The 14,467-nt window shown below is 41.1% G+C and overlaps 1 protein-coding gene and 1 long non-coding RNA gene across 5 annotated transcripts in view; one reads left to right on the top strand and one right to left on the bottom strand.

Annotated features, from left to right (window-relative positions):
• The window catches only part of LOC109572833 (sulfotransferase 2A1-like), a 28,552-nt gene extending 15,958 nt beyond the window's left edge, over positions 1–12,594 (top strand). For all 4 annotated transcript variants that reach the window (XM_019979954.2, XM_070771370.1, XM_019979953.2 and 1 more), the window contains 3 exons: positions 1,688–1,782; positions 10,899–11,076; positions 12,278–12,594. In XM_019979954.2, the coding sequence (XP_019835513.2) occupies positions 1,688–1,782; positions 10,899–11,076; positions 12,278–12,393 (389 nt within the window). In that variant the 3' untranslated portion in view covers positions 12,394–12,594. The remainder of the gene's footprint in view (positions 1–1,687; positions 1,783–10,898; positions 11,077–12,277) is intronic.
• LOC139177158 (uncharacterized) lies at positions 2,809–12,317 on the bottom strand. The gene is made up of 2 exons (XR_011561639.1): positions 12,203–12,317; positions 2,809–11,695 (listed from the first exon to the last, which is right to left on the bottom strand). It is a non-coding gene; the product is annotated as an uncharacterized lncRNA (long non-coding RNA).
• Positions 12,595–14,467: the final 1,873 nt, after the last annotated feature.

Here is a 14,467-nt window from a genome sequence, read left to right as displayed (position 1 = left end):
GGACCACCAGGGAAACCTCTCTATACTTTTAATTATGCAAAACATCTAAGCATTCTCAGATACTTGAAATGTTGCAGTTTTTCTCAAAACTATGTGATGAATCTAGTATCTCACCTATGATACATCTCCCGGTTTCAGAACTGTTTCTTTAGTAGCCCATGGACATCTTCACTGGAGAGGGCCATTGTTGTTTAGTCGTTCAGTTGTGTCTGATCCTTTTCATAAACTATACAAAATAGCGTCTCTCCCATCTCTATAGTTTCATCTTTCCCCCACCTTTGCAGTCATCACCAGTGAATATGTATTCTATTTGTTTGTTTCTGCCACATGTATCTCCACTAAAATGCAATATCTTTGAGTTTTTCCTTGTTGACTCCAGGCCCTAGGGTGGTGCTTGCCACTTGTGTGTGAGTGCTCAGTCAATCAATCATCTCTGACTCATTGCAACTCCCTGGACTGTAGCCCACCAGACTCCTCTGTCCATGGAATTGTCCAAGAATATCGGAGTGGGTTACTATTCCCTCCTCCAGGGGGTTTTCCTGACCCAGGGATGGAACGCACATCTCTAGCCCTCTTGTATTGGCAGGCAGATTCTTTACCACTACTGCCACCTGGGAAGCCCCATTATCATCAGTGTGAGATGACAAATAAACAATCAAATACAACATGAAATAAAGCAAAGAGATCGTAGTAATGTCATTCAGAGATCTATTAATGTCACTCTTTGATGCTCACAGAGGGCATCCTGCCATCAGTGGACATGCACTCTGCTCCCTGTCTGCCAACATTCTGCCATAACTCAACATCTTTTCTGCTTCTTGGGCAGCTGGGGACACACTGGTCACCAAGACAGTTGATGGTGCTGCTGTCGACACAGGAGAATCCAGTGATGTCCTTGGTCTATGGGAGTAATGCCACAGACTCTTTATTGTCCTCATCTGCACGCTCTTCAGCCCTTCCAGGCTATGACACAATCATCACTTCTATATTGAATAGTTCAGGTTCCCTCACTTTTTTTTTTTGCCCTCAACACTAAAGTCCAATCTTCAAACACTGGAAGTCATAGTTTTTATTGAGCTGATCCTGAGTGAACTCCTGAAGCAAATCTCCTGATTTGCTTCAGGCTACTCTTTCAGTAAAAGAGCAACAAGACTTCCCTGGTGGTCCAGTGGTTCAGAATCTGCCTGCCAAGGCGGGTGACATGGGTTTGATCCCTGGTCTGGGAAAATCCCACATGCCATGGGGCAACTAGGTGGATGCACTGGAACTACTGAAGCCAGTATTCCCTTCCTGATTTGGTCTCCCAGGGAATCATAATTCCAACAGCAACAATGAAGGGAAGATGACAGGGAGAGGGAGGAAAAACAAGTGTTGTGAGAATGTACCTAACAAGCAAAAATATCTAAATGCTGAACAGATAAGAGGGGAAAAAAATGCCTTGTCTCAGACCACATGGTTCACTGGACACGATCTCCTTACAGACCCTTGAAAACTGTATACAAAACCTGCTGCAAAGGCATTAGGCTTGTTAAAGGGCAAATGCGTGGTGTTGGATACCAGTTATAGCAAATGTAGATGTGCCCGGCACTGTGCTAGTCACTGTGCCCACAGAGTGAACATAGTGTATGGATCCCTGCTTTCATTCCGTGCGTCATCCACTCACTCTTTCTGCCTCCCCTCCATGCAGTGGTATTTGGATCGTGGTTTGACCACGCTCGGGGCTGGATGTCCATGAGAGACAAGGAGAACTTCCTGATACTGAGCTATGAAGAGATGAAATGGGTAACTATTGCTCTTAGAGTCAACACACTCTCTCTCACCACCATCTGCACTCCCCCCACCTTCCCTCCATTCCCATGTCTCCCTTTCACCTTCTCAAAGTTTAGCCTGTAGTCAATAGGAGTGAGAATAGCAACCCGGTCTTCATTGCCTTATTTCTGGTTGACACTTCAAAGCTCCGAGCTCTATTTCTTCACGTGTTTTTCTTTGTTTCACCATAAGCTGAAGGGCTTTTTTACAAAAGGATTTTATTTATGTATTGGCTGTGCTGGGTCTTCACGGCTGTCCTCAGGCTTTCTCTAGCTGTGATGAGCCAAGGATACTCTTGTTGCAGTGCCCGGATTCTAGAGCACAGGCTCAAAAGTGATGCCACACGGGCTGAGTTGCTCCAAGGCAGGTGGGATCTTCCCAGACCAGGGATCGAACCCATGTTTCCTAAACTCACAGGCAGAATCTTTAACACTGAGCCACCAGGGGAGCCCCTTTGTTTTCTTTTTGTTAGGATTTTTGTTCTGTTCTGTCCGTGTTGTTCTTGTTGTTGTTGTTGTTGTTATTTTTACAGGTGTGTGGCTTCTTTTATTTGTTTATTTTAATTGGAAGCTAATTATCTTACAATAGTGTAGTGGTTTTTGCCATACATTAACATGAATCAGCCATGGGTGTACACGTGTTCCCCATCCTGAACCCCCCTCCCACCTCCCTCCCCATCCCATCCCTCAGGGTCATCCCAGTGCACCTGCCCTGAGCACCCTGTTTCATGCATTGAACCTGGACTGGTGACCTATTTCACAAATGTAATATATGTTTCAATGCTATTCTCTCAAATCATCCCACCCTGGTCTTCTCCCACAGAGTCCAAAAGTCTGTTCTTTACATCTGTGTCTCTTTTGCTGTCTCACATATAGGGTCATCGTTACCATCTTTCTAAATTCCATATATATGCATTAATATACTGTATTGGTGTTTTTCCTTCTGACTTATTTCACTCTGTATAATAGACTCCAGTTTAATCCACCTCATTAGAACTGATTCAAATGCATTCTTTTTAATAGCTGAGTAATATTCCATTGTGTATATGTACCACAGCTTTCATATCCATTCACCTGCCGATCGACGTCTAGGTTGCTTAACATTAGGGTACATGTGTCTCTTTCAATTCTGGTTTCCTCGGTGTGTACACCCAGCAGTGGGATTGCTGGGTCATGTGCAAGTTCTATTTCCAGTTTTTTAAAGAATCGCCATAGTGGCTATACTAGTTTGCATTCCCACCAACAGTGTAAGACTGTTCCCTTTTCTCCACACCCTCTCCAGCATTTATTGTTTGTAGACTTTTTTATATCAGCCTTCTGACCAGCGTGAGATGGTACCTTAATGTAGCTTTAATTTGCATTTCTCTGATAATGAGTGATATTGAGCATCTTTTTAGGTGTTTGTTAGCCATCTGTATGTCTTCTTTGGAGAAATGTCTGTTTAGTTCTTTGGCCCGTTTTTTGATTGGGTCATTTATTTTTCTGGAATTGAGCTGCATGAGCTGCTTGTATATTTTTGAGATTAATTCTTTGTCAGTTGCTTCATTTGGTATTATTTTCTCTCATTCTGAACGCTGTCTTTTCACCTTGCTTATAGTTTCCTTCATTGTGCAAAAGCTTTTAAGTTTAATTAGGTCCCATTTGTTTATTTTTGCTTTTATTTCCATTACTCTGGGAGGTGGGTCATAGAGGATCCTGCCGTGATTTATGTCAGAGAGTGCTTTGCCTATGTTTTCCTCTAGCAGTTTTATAGTTTCTGGTCTTCCATTTAGATCTTTGATCCATTCTTAGTTTATTTTTGTGTATGGTATTAAAAAGAGTTCTAGTTTCATTCTTTTACAAGTGGTTGACCAGTTGTTCCAGCATCAGTTGTTAAAGAGATTGTCTTTTCTCTATTGTATATTCTTGACTCCTTTGTCAAAGATAAGGTGTCCATAGGTATGTGGATTTATCTTTGGGCTTTCTATTTTGTTCCATCGATCTATATTTCTGTCTTTGTGCCAGTACCATACTGTCTTGATGATGGTAGCTTTGTAAGTATAGTCTGAAGTCAGGCAGGTTGATTCCTCCAGTTCCATTCTTCTTTCTCAAGATTGCTTTGGCTATTCGAGGTTTTTTGTATTTCCATACAAATCGTGAAATTATTTGTTCTAGTTCTCTGAAAAATACCATTGGTAGCTTCATAGGGATTGCATTGAATCTATAGATTGCTTTGGGTAGTATACTCATTTTCACTGTATTGATTCTTCCAGTCCATGGACATGGTATATTTCTCCATCTATTTGTGTCATCTTTGATTTCTTTCATCAGTGTCTTATAGTTTTCTATATATAGGTCTTTTGTTTCTTTAGGTAGCTTTATTCCTAAGTATTTTATTCTTTTCATCACAATGGTGAATGGAATTGTTTCCTTAATTTCTCTTTCTGTTTTCTCATTGTTAGTGTATAGAAATGCAAGGGATTTCTGTGTGTGAATTTTATATCCTGCAACTTTACTATACTCATTGATTAGCTCTAGTAATTTTCTCTTGCCTGGAAAATCCCATGGACGGAGGAGCCTGGTAGGCTGCAGTCCATGGGGTCGCTAAGAGTCGGACATGACTGAGCGACTTCACTTTCACTTTTCACCTTCATGCATTGGAGAAGGAAATGGCAACCCACTCCAGTGTTCTTGCCTGGAGAATCCCAGGGACCGGGGAACCTGGTGAGCTGCCGTCTACGGGGTCACATAGAGTCAAATACGACTGAAGAGACTTAGCAGCAGCAGCAGCAGTAAGTTTCTGGTGGTATCTTTGGGGTTTTCTATGTAGAGGATCATGTCATCTGCAAACAGTGAGAGTTTTACTTCTTCTTTTCCAATCTGGATTCCTTTTATTTATTTTTCTTTTCTGATTGCTGTGGCTAAAACTTCCAAAACTATGTTGAATAGTAGTGGTGAGAGTGGGCACCCTTATCTTGTTCCTGACTTAGGGGAAATGCTTTCAATTTTTCACCATTGAGGATAATGTTTGCTGTGGGTTTATCATATATGGCTTTTATTATGTTGAAGTATGTTCCTTCTATGCCTGCTTCCTGGAGGGTTTTATCATAAATGGATGTTGAATTTTGTCAAAGGCTTTCTCTGCATCTATTGAGATAATCACATAGTTTTTATCTTTCAACTTGTTAATGTGGTGTATCACATTGATTGATTTGTGAATATTGAGGAATCCTTGCATCCCTGGGGTAAAGCCCACTTGGTCATGATGTATGATCTTTTTAACATGTTGTTGGATTCTGTTTGCTACAATTTTGTTAAGGATTTTTGCATCTATGTTCATCAGTGGTATTGGCCTGTAGTTTTCTTTTTTTGTGGCGTCTTTGTCTGGTTTTGGTACTAGGGTGATGGTGCCCTCATAGAAAGAGTTTGGCAGTTTACCTTCCTCTGCAATTTTCTGGAAGAGATTGACTACGATAGGTGTTAGCTCTTCTCTAAATTTTTGGTAGAATTCACCTGTGGAGCCATCTGGCCCTAGGCTTTGTTTGTTGAAAGATTTTTGATTACAGTTTCAATTTCCATGCTTGTAATGGGTCTGTTAAGATTTTCTATTTTTTCCTGGTTCAGTTTCGGAAGGAATTTGTCCATTTATTCCAAGTTGTCCATTTTATTGACATATAGTTGCTAACAGTAGTCTCTTATGATCCTTTGTATTTTTTTGTTGTCTGTTGTGATTTCTCCATTTTCATTTCTAATTTTGTTGATTTGATTCTTCTCCCTTTTTTTTCTTGATGAGTCTGGCTAATAGTTTGTCTATTATATTTATCTTCTCAAAGAACCAGCTTTTAGTTTTGTTGATTTTTGCTATAGTCCCCTTTGTTTCTTTTTCACTTATTTCTGCTCTCATTTTTAGGATTTTTCTCCTTCTACTAACCCTGGGCTTCTTTATTTCTTCTTTATCTAGTTGCTTTAGGTGTAAAGTTAGGTTATTTATTTGATTTTTCTCTTGTTTCTTGAGGTAAGCTTGTATTGCTATGAACCTTCACCTTAGCACTGTTTTTACAGTGTACCATAGGTTTTGGGTTGTCATGTTTTCAGTTTCATTCATTTATATGCATATTTTGATTTCTTTTTTGATTTCTTCTGTGATTTGTTGGTTATTCAGAAGCATGTTGTTTAGCCTCCATATGTTTGTATTTTCAGTAGTTTCTTTCCTGTAATTAATTTATGTCTAATCTTACAGCATCGGGATCAGAAAAGATGCTTGAAATGATTTCAATTTTTTTGACTTTACCAAGGCTATATTTATGGCCAGGATGTGATCTATCCTCGAGAATGTTCCATGTGCACTTGAGGTAAAGGTAAAAATTCATTATTTTGGGGTGAGACGTCCTAGATTTCAATTAGGTCTAACTGGTCTATTGTATCATTTAAAGTTTGTGTTTATAAACCTTTTCTGTGTTTGCTGTCTAGAGAAGATCCTTTAGTATTTATTGAAGAGCTGGTTTGGTGGTGCTGAATTCTCTCAGCTTTTGCTTGTCTGTAAAGCTTTTGATTTCTCCTTCATATTTGAATGAGATCCTTGCTAGGTATAGTAATCTGGGTTGTAGGTTTTTCTCTTTCATCACTTTAAGCATGTCCTGCCAGTCCCTTCTGGCCTGAAGGGTTTCTATTGAAAGATGAGCTATTATCCTTATGGAAATCCCCTTGGGTGCTATTTGTTGCTTTACCCTTGCTGCTTTTAATATTTGCTCTTTGTGTTTGATATTTGTTAATTTGATTAATATGTGTCTTGGGGTGTTTTGCCTTGATTTTATCCTGTTTGGGACCCTCTGGGTTTCTTGGACTTGGGTGGCTATTTCCTTCCCCATTTTAGAGAAGTTTTCAACTATTATCTCCTCAAGTATTTTCTCATGGCCTTTCTTTTTGTCTTCTTCTTCTGGGACTCCTATGATTTGAATGTTGGGGTGTTTAACATTGTCCCAGAGGTCTCTGAGGTTGTCCTCATTTCTTTTAATTCTTTGTTCTTTTTTCCTCTCTGCTTCATTTATTTCCACCATTCTATCTTCCACCTCACTTATCCTATCTTCTGCTTCAGTTACTCTACCGTTGGTTCCCTCCAGAGTGCTTTTGATCTCAGTTATTGCATTATTCATTATTGACTGACTCTTTTTTATTTCTTCTAGGTCCTTGTTAAACATTTCTTGCATCTTCTCAATCCTTGTCTCTATTCTATTTATCTGTAACTGCATTTTGTTTTCAAGATTTTGGATCATCTTTACTATCATTATTCTGAATTCTTTTTCAGGTAGACTCCCTATCTCCTCCTCTTTTGTTTGGTTTGGTGGGCATTTATCATGTTCTTTACCTGCTGAATATTTCTCTGCCTTTTCATTTTGTTTAGATTGTTCTGTTTGGGGTGGACCTTCTGTATTCTGGAAGTTTGTGGTTCCTCTTTATTGTGGAGGTTGCTCCCTGTGGGTGGGGTTAGACTAGTGGCTTGTCAAGGTTTCCTGGTTAGGGAAGCTTGCATCACTGTTCTGGTGGGTAGAGCTGGATGTCTTCTCTCTGGAGTGCAATGAAGCATCCAGTAGTGAGTTTTGAGGTGTCTATGATAGGTTTGATGTGACTTTGGGCAGTCTGTACTTTAATGCTCAGGGCTATGTTCCTGAGTTGCTGGAGAATTAGCGTGGTATGTCTTGCTCTGGAACTTGTTGGCTGTTGGGTGGAGCTTGGTTTCAGTGTAAGTATGGAGGTTTTTGGATGAGCTCTTGTCGATTAATATTCCCTGGAGTTAGGAGTTCTCTGGTGTTCTCAAGTTTGGGATTTAAGCCTCCTGCCTCTGGTTTTCAGTCTCATTCTTTGAGTAGCCTCAAGATTTCTCCATCCATATAGCACTGATGATAAAGCATATAGGTTAATGGTGAAAAGATTCTCTACAGTGAGGGACAGCCGAGAAAGTCACAGAGTTAACATAAAGAAGAGAAGAGGGAGGAGGGAGATAGAGGTAACCAAGAGGAGAAGAGGGACAGTCAAAAGGGGGGAGACCAATCTAGCCAGTAATCAGTTCCCTAAGTGTTCTCTACAGCCTGGAACACCCAGAGAGATTCACAGAATTAAGTAGAGAAGAGAAGGGGGAGGGAGGAGATATAGGTGACCTGGGGGAGAAAAGGGAGAGTCTAAAGGGGAGAGAGCAATCAAGCTAGTAATCACATCCCTAAGTAAAAATAAGTACTGAAGATTAGATTCTTAATGGTACAAAATTGATAACAAATACCAATAAGCAAAGATGAAAAATCTAGAGTAAAGGTTAAACTCTCAAAAATACAAAACAATATTAATCACAAAAATTATTTAAAAAATATATATGTGAAATTTGCTTTAAAAATAGGGTCTTTTTTGCAAGGTAATAGTATGTTATAAAAATGAAAATTAAAGAAGTAATAAAGAAATTAAAAATAAAAAGAACTAAATAACTATAATAGTAAAAATATATCTAGGAATTTCTCTGGAGCTGTTGAGGACAGTGTGGGGTCAGTTCAGTTTCAGATAGTTCCTTGTTCCAGCTTATACTTCTTCTCAAGGTCTATAGGCCCCTTCCAATGCTTAGTCAATGCTAACTACAGGGTTTTAATCTGCACCTGTCACTTCCAGAGCAGTTCCCTCTTTGCTTATTTTTGCTTCCTCTGTTTGCAAGTTTCTTCAGTGTCTAATTTCCACCCTGACACAAGGGGGCAAAGGTAGTCACTTATTTAGGCTCACTTGTTCAGTTGTGCTGTAGAGTAGGAGGAATACTGCAAGCAATTTTCACTGGCAAGTGTGGGGAGTGCTCGCAGTGTATGGACCACACTGGGTTTGCCTCAGCTCAGTCCCTTGTGGCTCCTGCATCCCTTGTGGCTCAGCTGGTAAAGAATCTGCCTGCAATGTGGGAGATCTGGGTTCAATCCCTGGTTTGGGAAGATCCCCTGGAGAAGGGAAAGACTACCCAATCCAGTGTTCTGGCCTGGAGAATTACATGAACTGTAAAATCCATCGGGTCACAAAGAGTCGGACACAACTGAGCTATTTTCACTTTCACTTTTATGGCCCCTATGCTTTTCCACTCTACACTGCTCAGGCTCCGGGTTGCTCTGAAGGGGAACTGTCCAAAGCAGGCCCTGGGTTGTGTGCACTTCCCATGTCTAAGCTGCTCAGGTTCAGGTTCTCGGATACTCCACAAAGGCAGAGACTCGGTTGGGCCTGCGTTTTGTGACCTTCTCAGGTCCAAGGAGCTCAGACGACCAGGTGCTTTTTGAGCCCACTATCCCAGGTTTGCAGTGTGTCTTATCACCTCCCCGGTCCCAGCCGCTCAGTTTCCTGGGTGTGTCGCAAAAGCGCCATCTCAGGTGTGCCCTGTGTCTCCTCTGGGGGGCTGATCTCAGGCTGCGACCCTCCTGGCAGATGTCAACCATCCAGGATCCCAGGAAGACTTAGTTAGCAACTGGGAGCCTGCTCACAGTTTGGTATAGGATGCTGTCTCTGGGGCCAAGATTGCCCCCTGCCTTCCAGCTCTGGCTGTTGCCTACCTGTCTCTCTGCCTCTGGCATGGAGATGGGCCAGTCTGCAGCTAGCTAGCTCTCCTATTGTATTCACTCAATCCTTTGTTCTGGGAGCCGGCTGGGCTGAGCCTTAGGTTAGAGCTTTTTGCCGGAAAGTTCTCTCTCTCTTTTTTTTTCCTCTCTCTCTGGCTATCCCACAGTTTGCATTGCTATCTCATGTTAGCTCCTTCAGATTGTCCCCTGGGCATTCAGGCCCGGTCCTTACCCTAAGCATGCAACCTGCGCCTCCCCCACTTGCTGGTGGCAGACGCGAGCATCTAGGCTATTTCTCTGCTGGGAGTTGTGCTTAAGGCACATATTCTGTGGGCTTTTTTTTTTCCCCTCCCGGTTATGTTGCCCTCTGAGATTCCAGAACTACCCACAGACCCGCTGGTGAGAGGGTTTCCTGGTGTTTGGAAACTTCTCCTCCTTCACGACTCCCAACCTGGGACAGATCTCCATCCCTAACAATTTTGTCTCTCTTTTTGTCTTTTATATTTTGTCCTACCTCCTTTTGAAGAGAATGGGCTGCCTTTCTGGGTGCCTGGAGTCCTCTGCCAGAGTTCAGAAGTTGTTTTGTAGAAGTTGCTCAGCATTCAAATGATTTTTTGATGAATTTATGGGGGAGAAAGTGGTCTCCCCGTCCTACTCCTCTACCATCTTAGGACCGCCCCAGGTGTGTGATTACTTGTTAGACCATACTGAAGGCTCATGGAATAAAGAAAACCTTTAAAGCATTATACCTCTAAGAGGAAAGTCTGATTTAAAGCAAAGCCGTTCTGGTTATAAAATCTTTTTTCTTATCATAATCTCCCAAGATCATATGCCAAGTATTGAGATAATAAATAAGAAGATATGGTAAATCTCTCTTGTTTTATTCAAATGTTAGTTGTGAAAAACAGCATTATTTGGGCACATAGCCAAGGCCTGAAATCAACTCCTTACATTTTTGTCAGTTTCTCCCTGAAAATCTCTTCCCTAACCCTGATTATAACTCTAGAAGCCTTTCTTAAGTCTCTTTAACAAACCCAGCACTTTAGTGTTTCAATGTGTCCTGAATTCAACTATACTGGGAAATCCATCATGGTCTTTCGATCTATTTTTTTCAACCTTTCTCTAAGTCATTTTTAAATTTTTCAAAAGTTTTATTGACATATAGTTGCTTTACAGTGTACATAGCTTCTAGTGTAAAGTGAATCAGCTATACCTATGCATAGATCCCCTCTTTTTTTTTTTTTTTTGTATTTACTTCCCATTTAAGTCACCACAGAGCATTGACTAGAGTTCTCTGTGCATACAGTAGGTTCTCATAGGTTACCTATTCTTTGCTTAGTAATGAAAGTGTCTATGTGTCAATGTCAATCTCCCAGATCATCCACTCTGGACTCCTCCAACTCTATCCCTACTCACATCTCTACATTTCTTTCCTCTTTTCCTCTCCCCTCTCCCCCTCCTCTTTCTGCTGTCTCCTCCCCCTCATCTTCTTTTCTATGTTCTTGTTCTTTCACATAATCTCTCAGATTTTCTCTTCTTCTAGGACATGAGGAGCACTGTGGAGAAGATCTGCCAATTCCTGGGCAAGAAGCTAGAACCAGAAGAACTGAACTCAGTCCTCAAGAACAGTTCTTTCCAGGCCATGAAAGAAAACAGTATGTCCAATTATTCCCTCCTGAAGGGTCAGTATTTTGAGGAGAATGGACAACTTTTGAGAAAAGGTAAAGAAAACATTCTGCCTTCAAAATGGATCAGACTATGTAGAGATTATTCTTGGCTTATAATAGGGCACTAACCATTGGGAGTAGAGAATGTTTGAATTTATCAATTTAAATTGCTCATCAGTTGAGATTATCTCTTGTGAGCCCTCATCAGGGCATCTCTTTTTAGCGTACTGATGTGGGCTGCAGGTGCTTGAGAAAGTTATTTATTTTAAGATTAATTTGTTTTGGTGTGGACCATTTTGAAGTGTTTATTGAACTTGTTACAATATTGTTTCTGTTTTATGTCTTGGTTATTTGGCTCCAAAATAAATAATGGCATGACCAAATAAATAATAAACAATTAAAAAAAACAGAAAAGAGTAGTTAGACATCTAATACAATAATGCAGGTGAGAAATGATGTTGGCTTGGATGGAGGTGGTAGAAATAGAAGTTGTGAAAAGTAACTAGACACTGGTTATTACAGACCCCATGGACATCTGTCCAGGAGATTCTCCAGGCAAGAATACTGGAGTGGGTTGCCGTGCCTCCTCCAGGGGATCTTCCCAACCCAGGGACTGAACCTGGGTCTCCTGCATTGCAGGCAGATTCTTGACTGTTTGAGCCACAGGGAAGATCTGTTATAGAAAATATAGCAGTGTTATTGGTGATGAATTTCATTCAGGATGAGAGAAGAGAAGGCAGGAAATTGTTCCAAGCAGGCCAATGTGTAAATGAGTATGACCATTAGGCATATGAGAACAACAAACCATTAGTCATTCTGCTATATTAACTGGAATTTCTATGTCAAGCAGACAGAAGGAAATAAATCGAGGGCTTCCCTGATGGTTTAGTGGTTAAGAATCTGCCTGCCAAAGCAGGGGACACAGGTTCAATTAGTTGCCCATGCACCACAGCTGCTGAGGCCAAGCTCTAGAGCACATGCCTGGCAATAAGAGGAGCCCGTGTGCTGAGACTAGAGAGTAGCGCGTGCTCACTGCAACTGGAGAAAGCCGATGCACAGCAACAAAGACTCAGCACAGCCACAAATAAATAAATTGTTTAAAATATATAAAATAAAACAGATAAGAATGTGTTGTGTACTACTTAATAGCAATAAATTAAAAGAAATAGATCTAGAATACCTGTAGTCTTCTAGAGTCTTGAGACTTGAGACTAAGTCCTAGATCTGGCGTGAGTCTCTATTTTATGTTTCTCAGGCGTGACTGGGGACTGGAGAAATTACTTCACGGTGGCCCAAGCTGAAACCTTTGATAAACTATTCCAGGAGAAGATGGCAGACCTTCCTCAAGATCTGTTCCTGTGGAAACAATGATGTAAAACTTCTGGATCTTATATGGACAATGATAATTGCTGTCCTGTCCTCATATATGTGAATGACTGGGAGTAATTGCATAAAACCTTTTATTTCATCCTGGTGCTTCAATTGATCCAATTTCTGCATCTTTGAGGACCTGACTATTAAAATTATCAGGGTACCCCTATTTCGCTTCTTGGTATCCCAGCTTTCAAACAATGTTTCTAGTGTTTCATTTCATTCACACAGAGTGGTCAAGAAATAACATAAGAATCATCGTTGTTGTTGTTCAGTCACTGAACTGTGTCCGACACTTTGTGACCCCATGAACTACAGCATACCAGGGTCCTCTGTTACCGACTTTCTGCGAGTTGGCTCAAATGCATGTCCATTGAGTCTGTGATGCAATCTAACCATCTCATCCTCTGATGCCCCTTTCTCCTTTTGCCCTCAATCTTTCCCAGCAGCAGAGTGTTTTCCAACAATCAGCTCTTCACATCAGGTGGTCAAAGTATTGGAGCTTCAACTTCAGTCCTTCCAATGAGTATTCAGGGCTGATTTCCTTAGGATTGACTGGATTGATCTCCTTCTGTTCAAGGGACTCTCAAGAGTCTTCTGCAGCACAGAAGCACCACAATTTGAAAATATCAATTCTTTGGGGCTCAGCCTTCTTTATGGTCCAACTCTGACATCCGTAGAGTCAAAACTATGGTGTTTCTAGTAGTCCTATATGGATATGGTAGAGAAGCCCTGGATGGTCTTAATTTTACTGACTGAAGCCCACCAGGAAATGACAGAAACCTAGATGTTTCTTTAATTACTTCTGGAGTCAGTATTTCAGAAGCGGGCATTCTTCCTTTTGCTTGTTGTGTGACTGTGGGAAGCCTTGAATCCTAGAGTCCTCCACTGGGTAATAGAAGGTGGGACCCATAAAATAACAATTGCTATTACAGATTTTCAATGTGGCCAAAAAGAGAAGTCTCTCAGACCAACCACGAAAACCTGGAAGCGTTTCATAAATTCTCAGTATGTTAATGATGAAATGTCAAATAAGAACTGGATCCTGCTGTGTAGTTAAGTATTTAAATTCACCCCCATACCTGTGAGTCTAAAGCAAGTTCTTGACTCTTATGCTTAAAAAGAGAGATTTCAGGGACTTCCCTAGTGGTCCAGTGGTTAAAACTCTGTGCTTCCAATGCAGGGTGTGTGGGTTTGATCCCTACACAGGGAACTAAGATCCCACAGGCTACACAGAGTGGCCAAAAAAAAAAAAAAAATAGATTTCTTAAAAAAGTAGGTTGCTATTAAAAAAAAAGTGTGAGAGATTTAAATCCATGGTATCCCAATTTCCCTCTAGCTTATTGTCACTACACCTATGTACTTAGTTTTTATTTTGATTTTTTAAGGGCTTCCCTGAAATCTCAGTTGGTAAAGAACTGCCCTGTAATGCAGGAGAACCCTGTTCAATTCCTGGGTCAGGAAGATCCCCTGGAAAAGGAACAGGCCACCCACTCCTATTCTGGCCTAGAGAATTCCAAGGACTTTGTAGCCCATGGGGTTGCAAAGAGCTGGACACGACTGAGCAACTTTTTTATTTTTAATTATCTTCAAACTTAGGGGAATCTTGCAAGCAATACACACAAAATTCTTGTGTATAATTCACACAGATTTACCAACACTAACCTTTTATAACATTTACTAGGTTATGCTCTCATTTCTTTCACTCTAATATACAATGTAAACTTTTTTAGCCATTTGAGAGTAAGTTACAGAAATCCTTTCCTTTTATCCTTCAAAACTTCAGTGTATGGGGCTTCTCTGGTTGCTCAGTGGTTAAGAATCCAGCTGTCAATGCAGGAGACATGGGTTCCTCTCTGGTCTGCAAAGATCCCACATGTCACAGAGCAACTAAGCCCGTGCATCACGACTATTGAGCCTGTGCTCCAGAGCCCGGGAGCCACAACAACTGAAGCCCTCGGGCCCTAGAGCCCGTGCTCCGCAACAAGAGAAGCCACAGCAAGGAGAAACCTGCTCACTGCAACTAGAGAAAAAGCCTGGGCAGCAACTAAGACCCAGCAGAGTTAAAAATAAA

Source organism: Bos indicus, chromosome 18 (genome assembly GCF_029378745.1).
Source record: "Bos indicus isolate NIAB-ARS_2022 breed Sahiwal x Tharparkar chromosome 18, NIAB-ARS_B.indTharparkar_mat_pri_1.0, whole genome shotgun sequence".
Classification (NCBI taxonomy): Eukaryota; Metazoa; Chordata; class Mammalia; order Artiodactyla; family Bovidae; genus Bos; species Bos indicus.
This window is presented reverse-complemented; position numbering and strand designations above follow the sequence as displayed.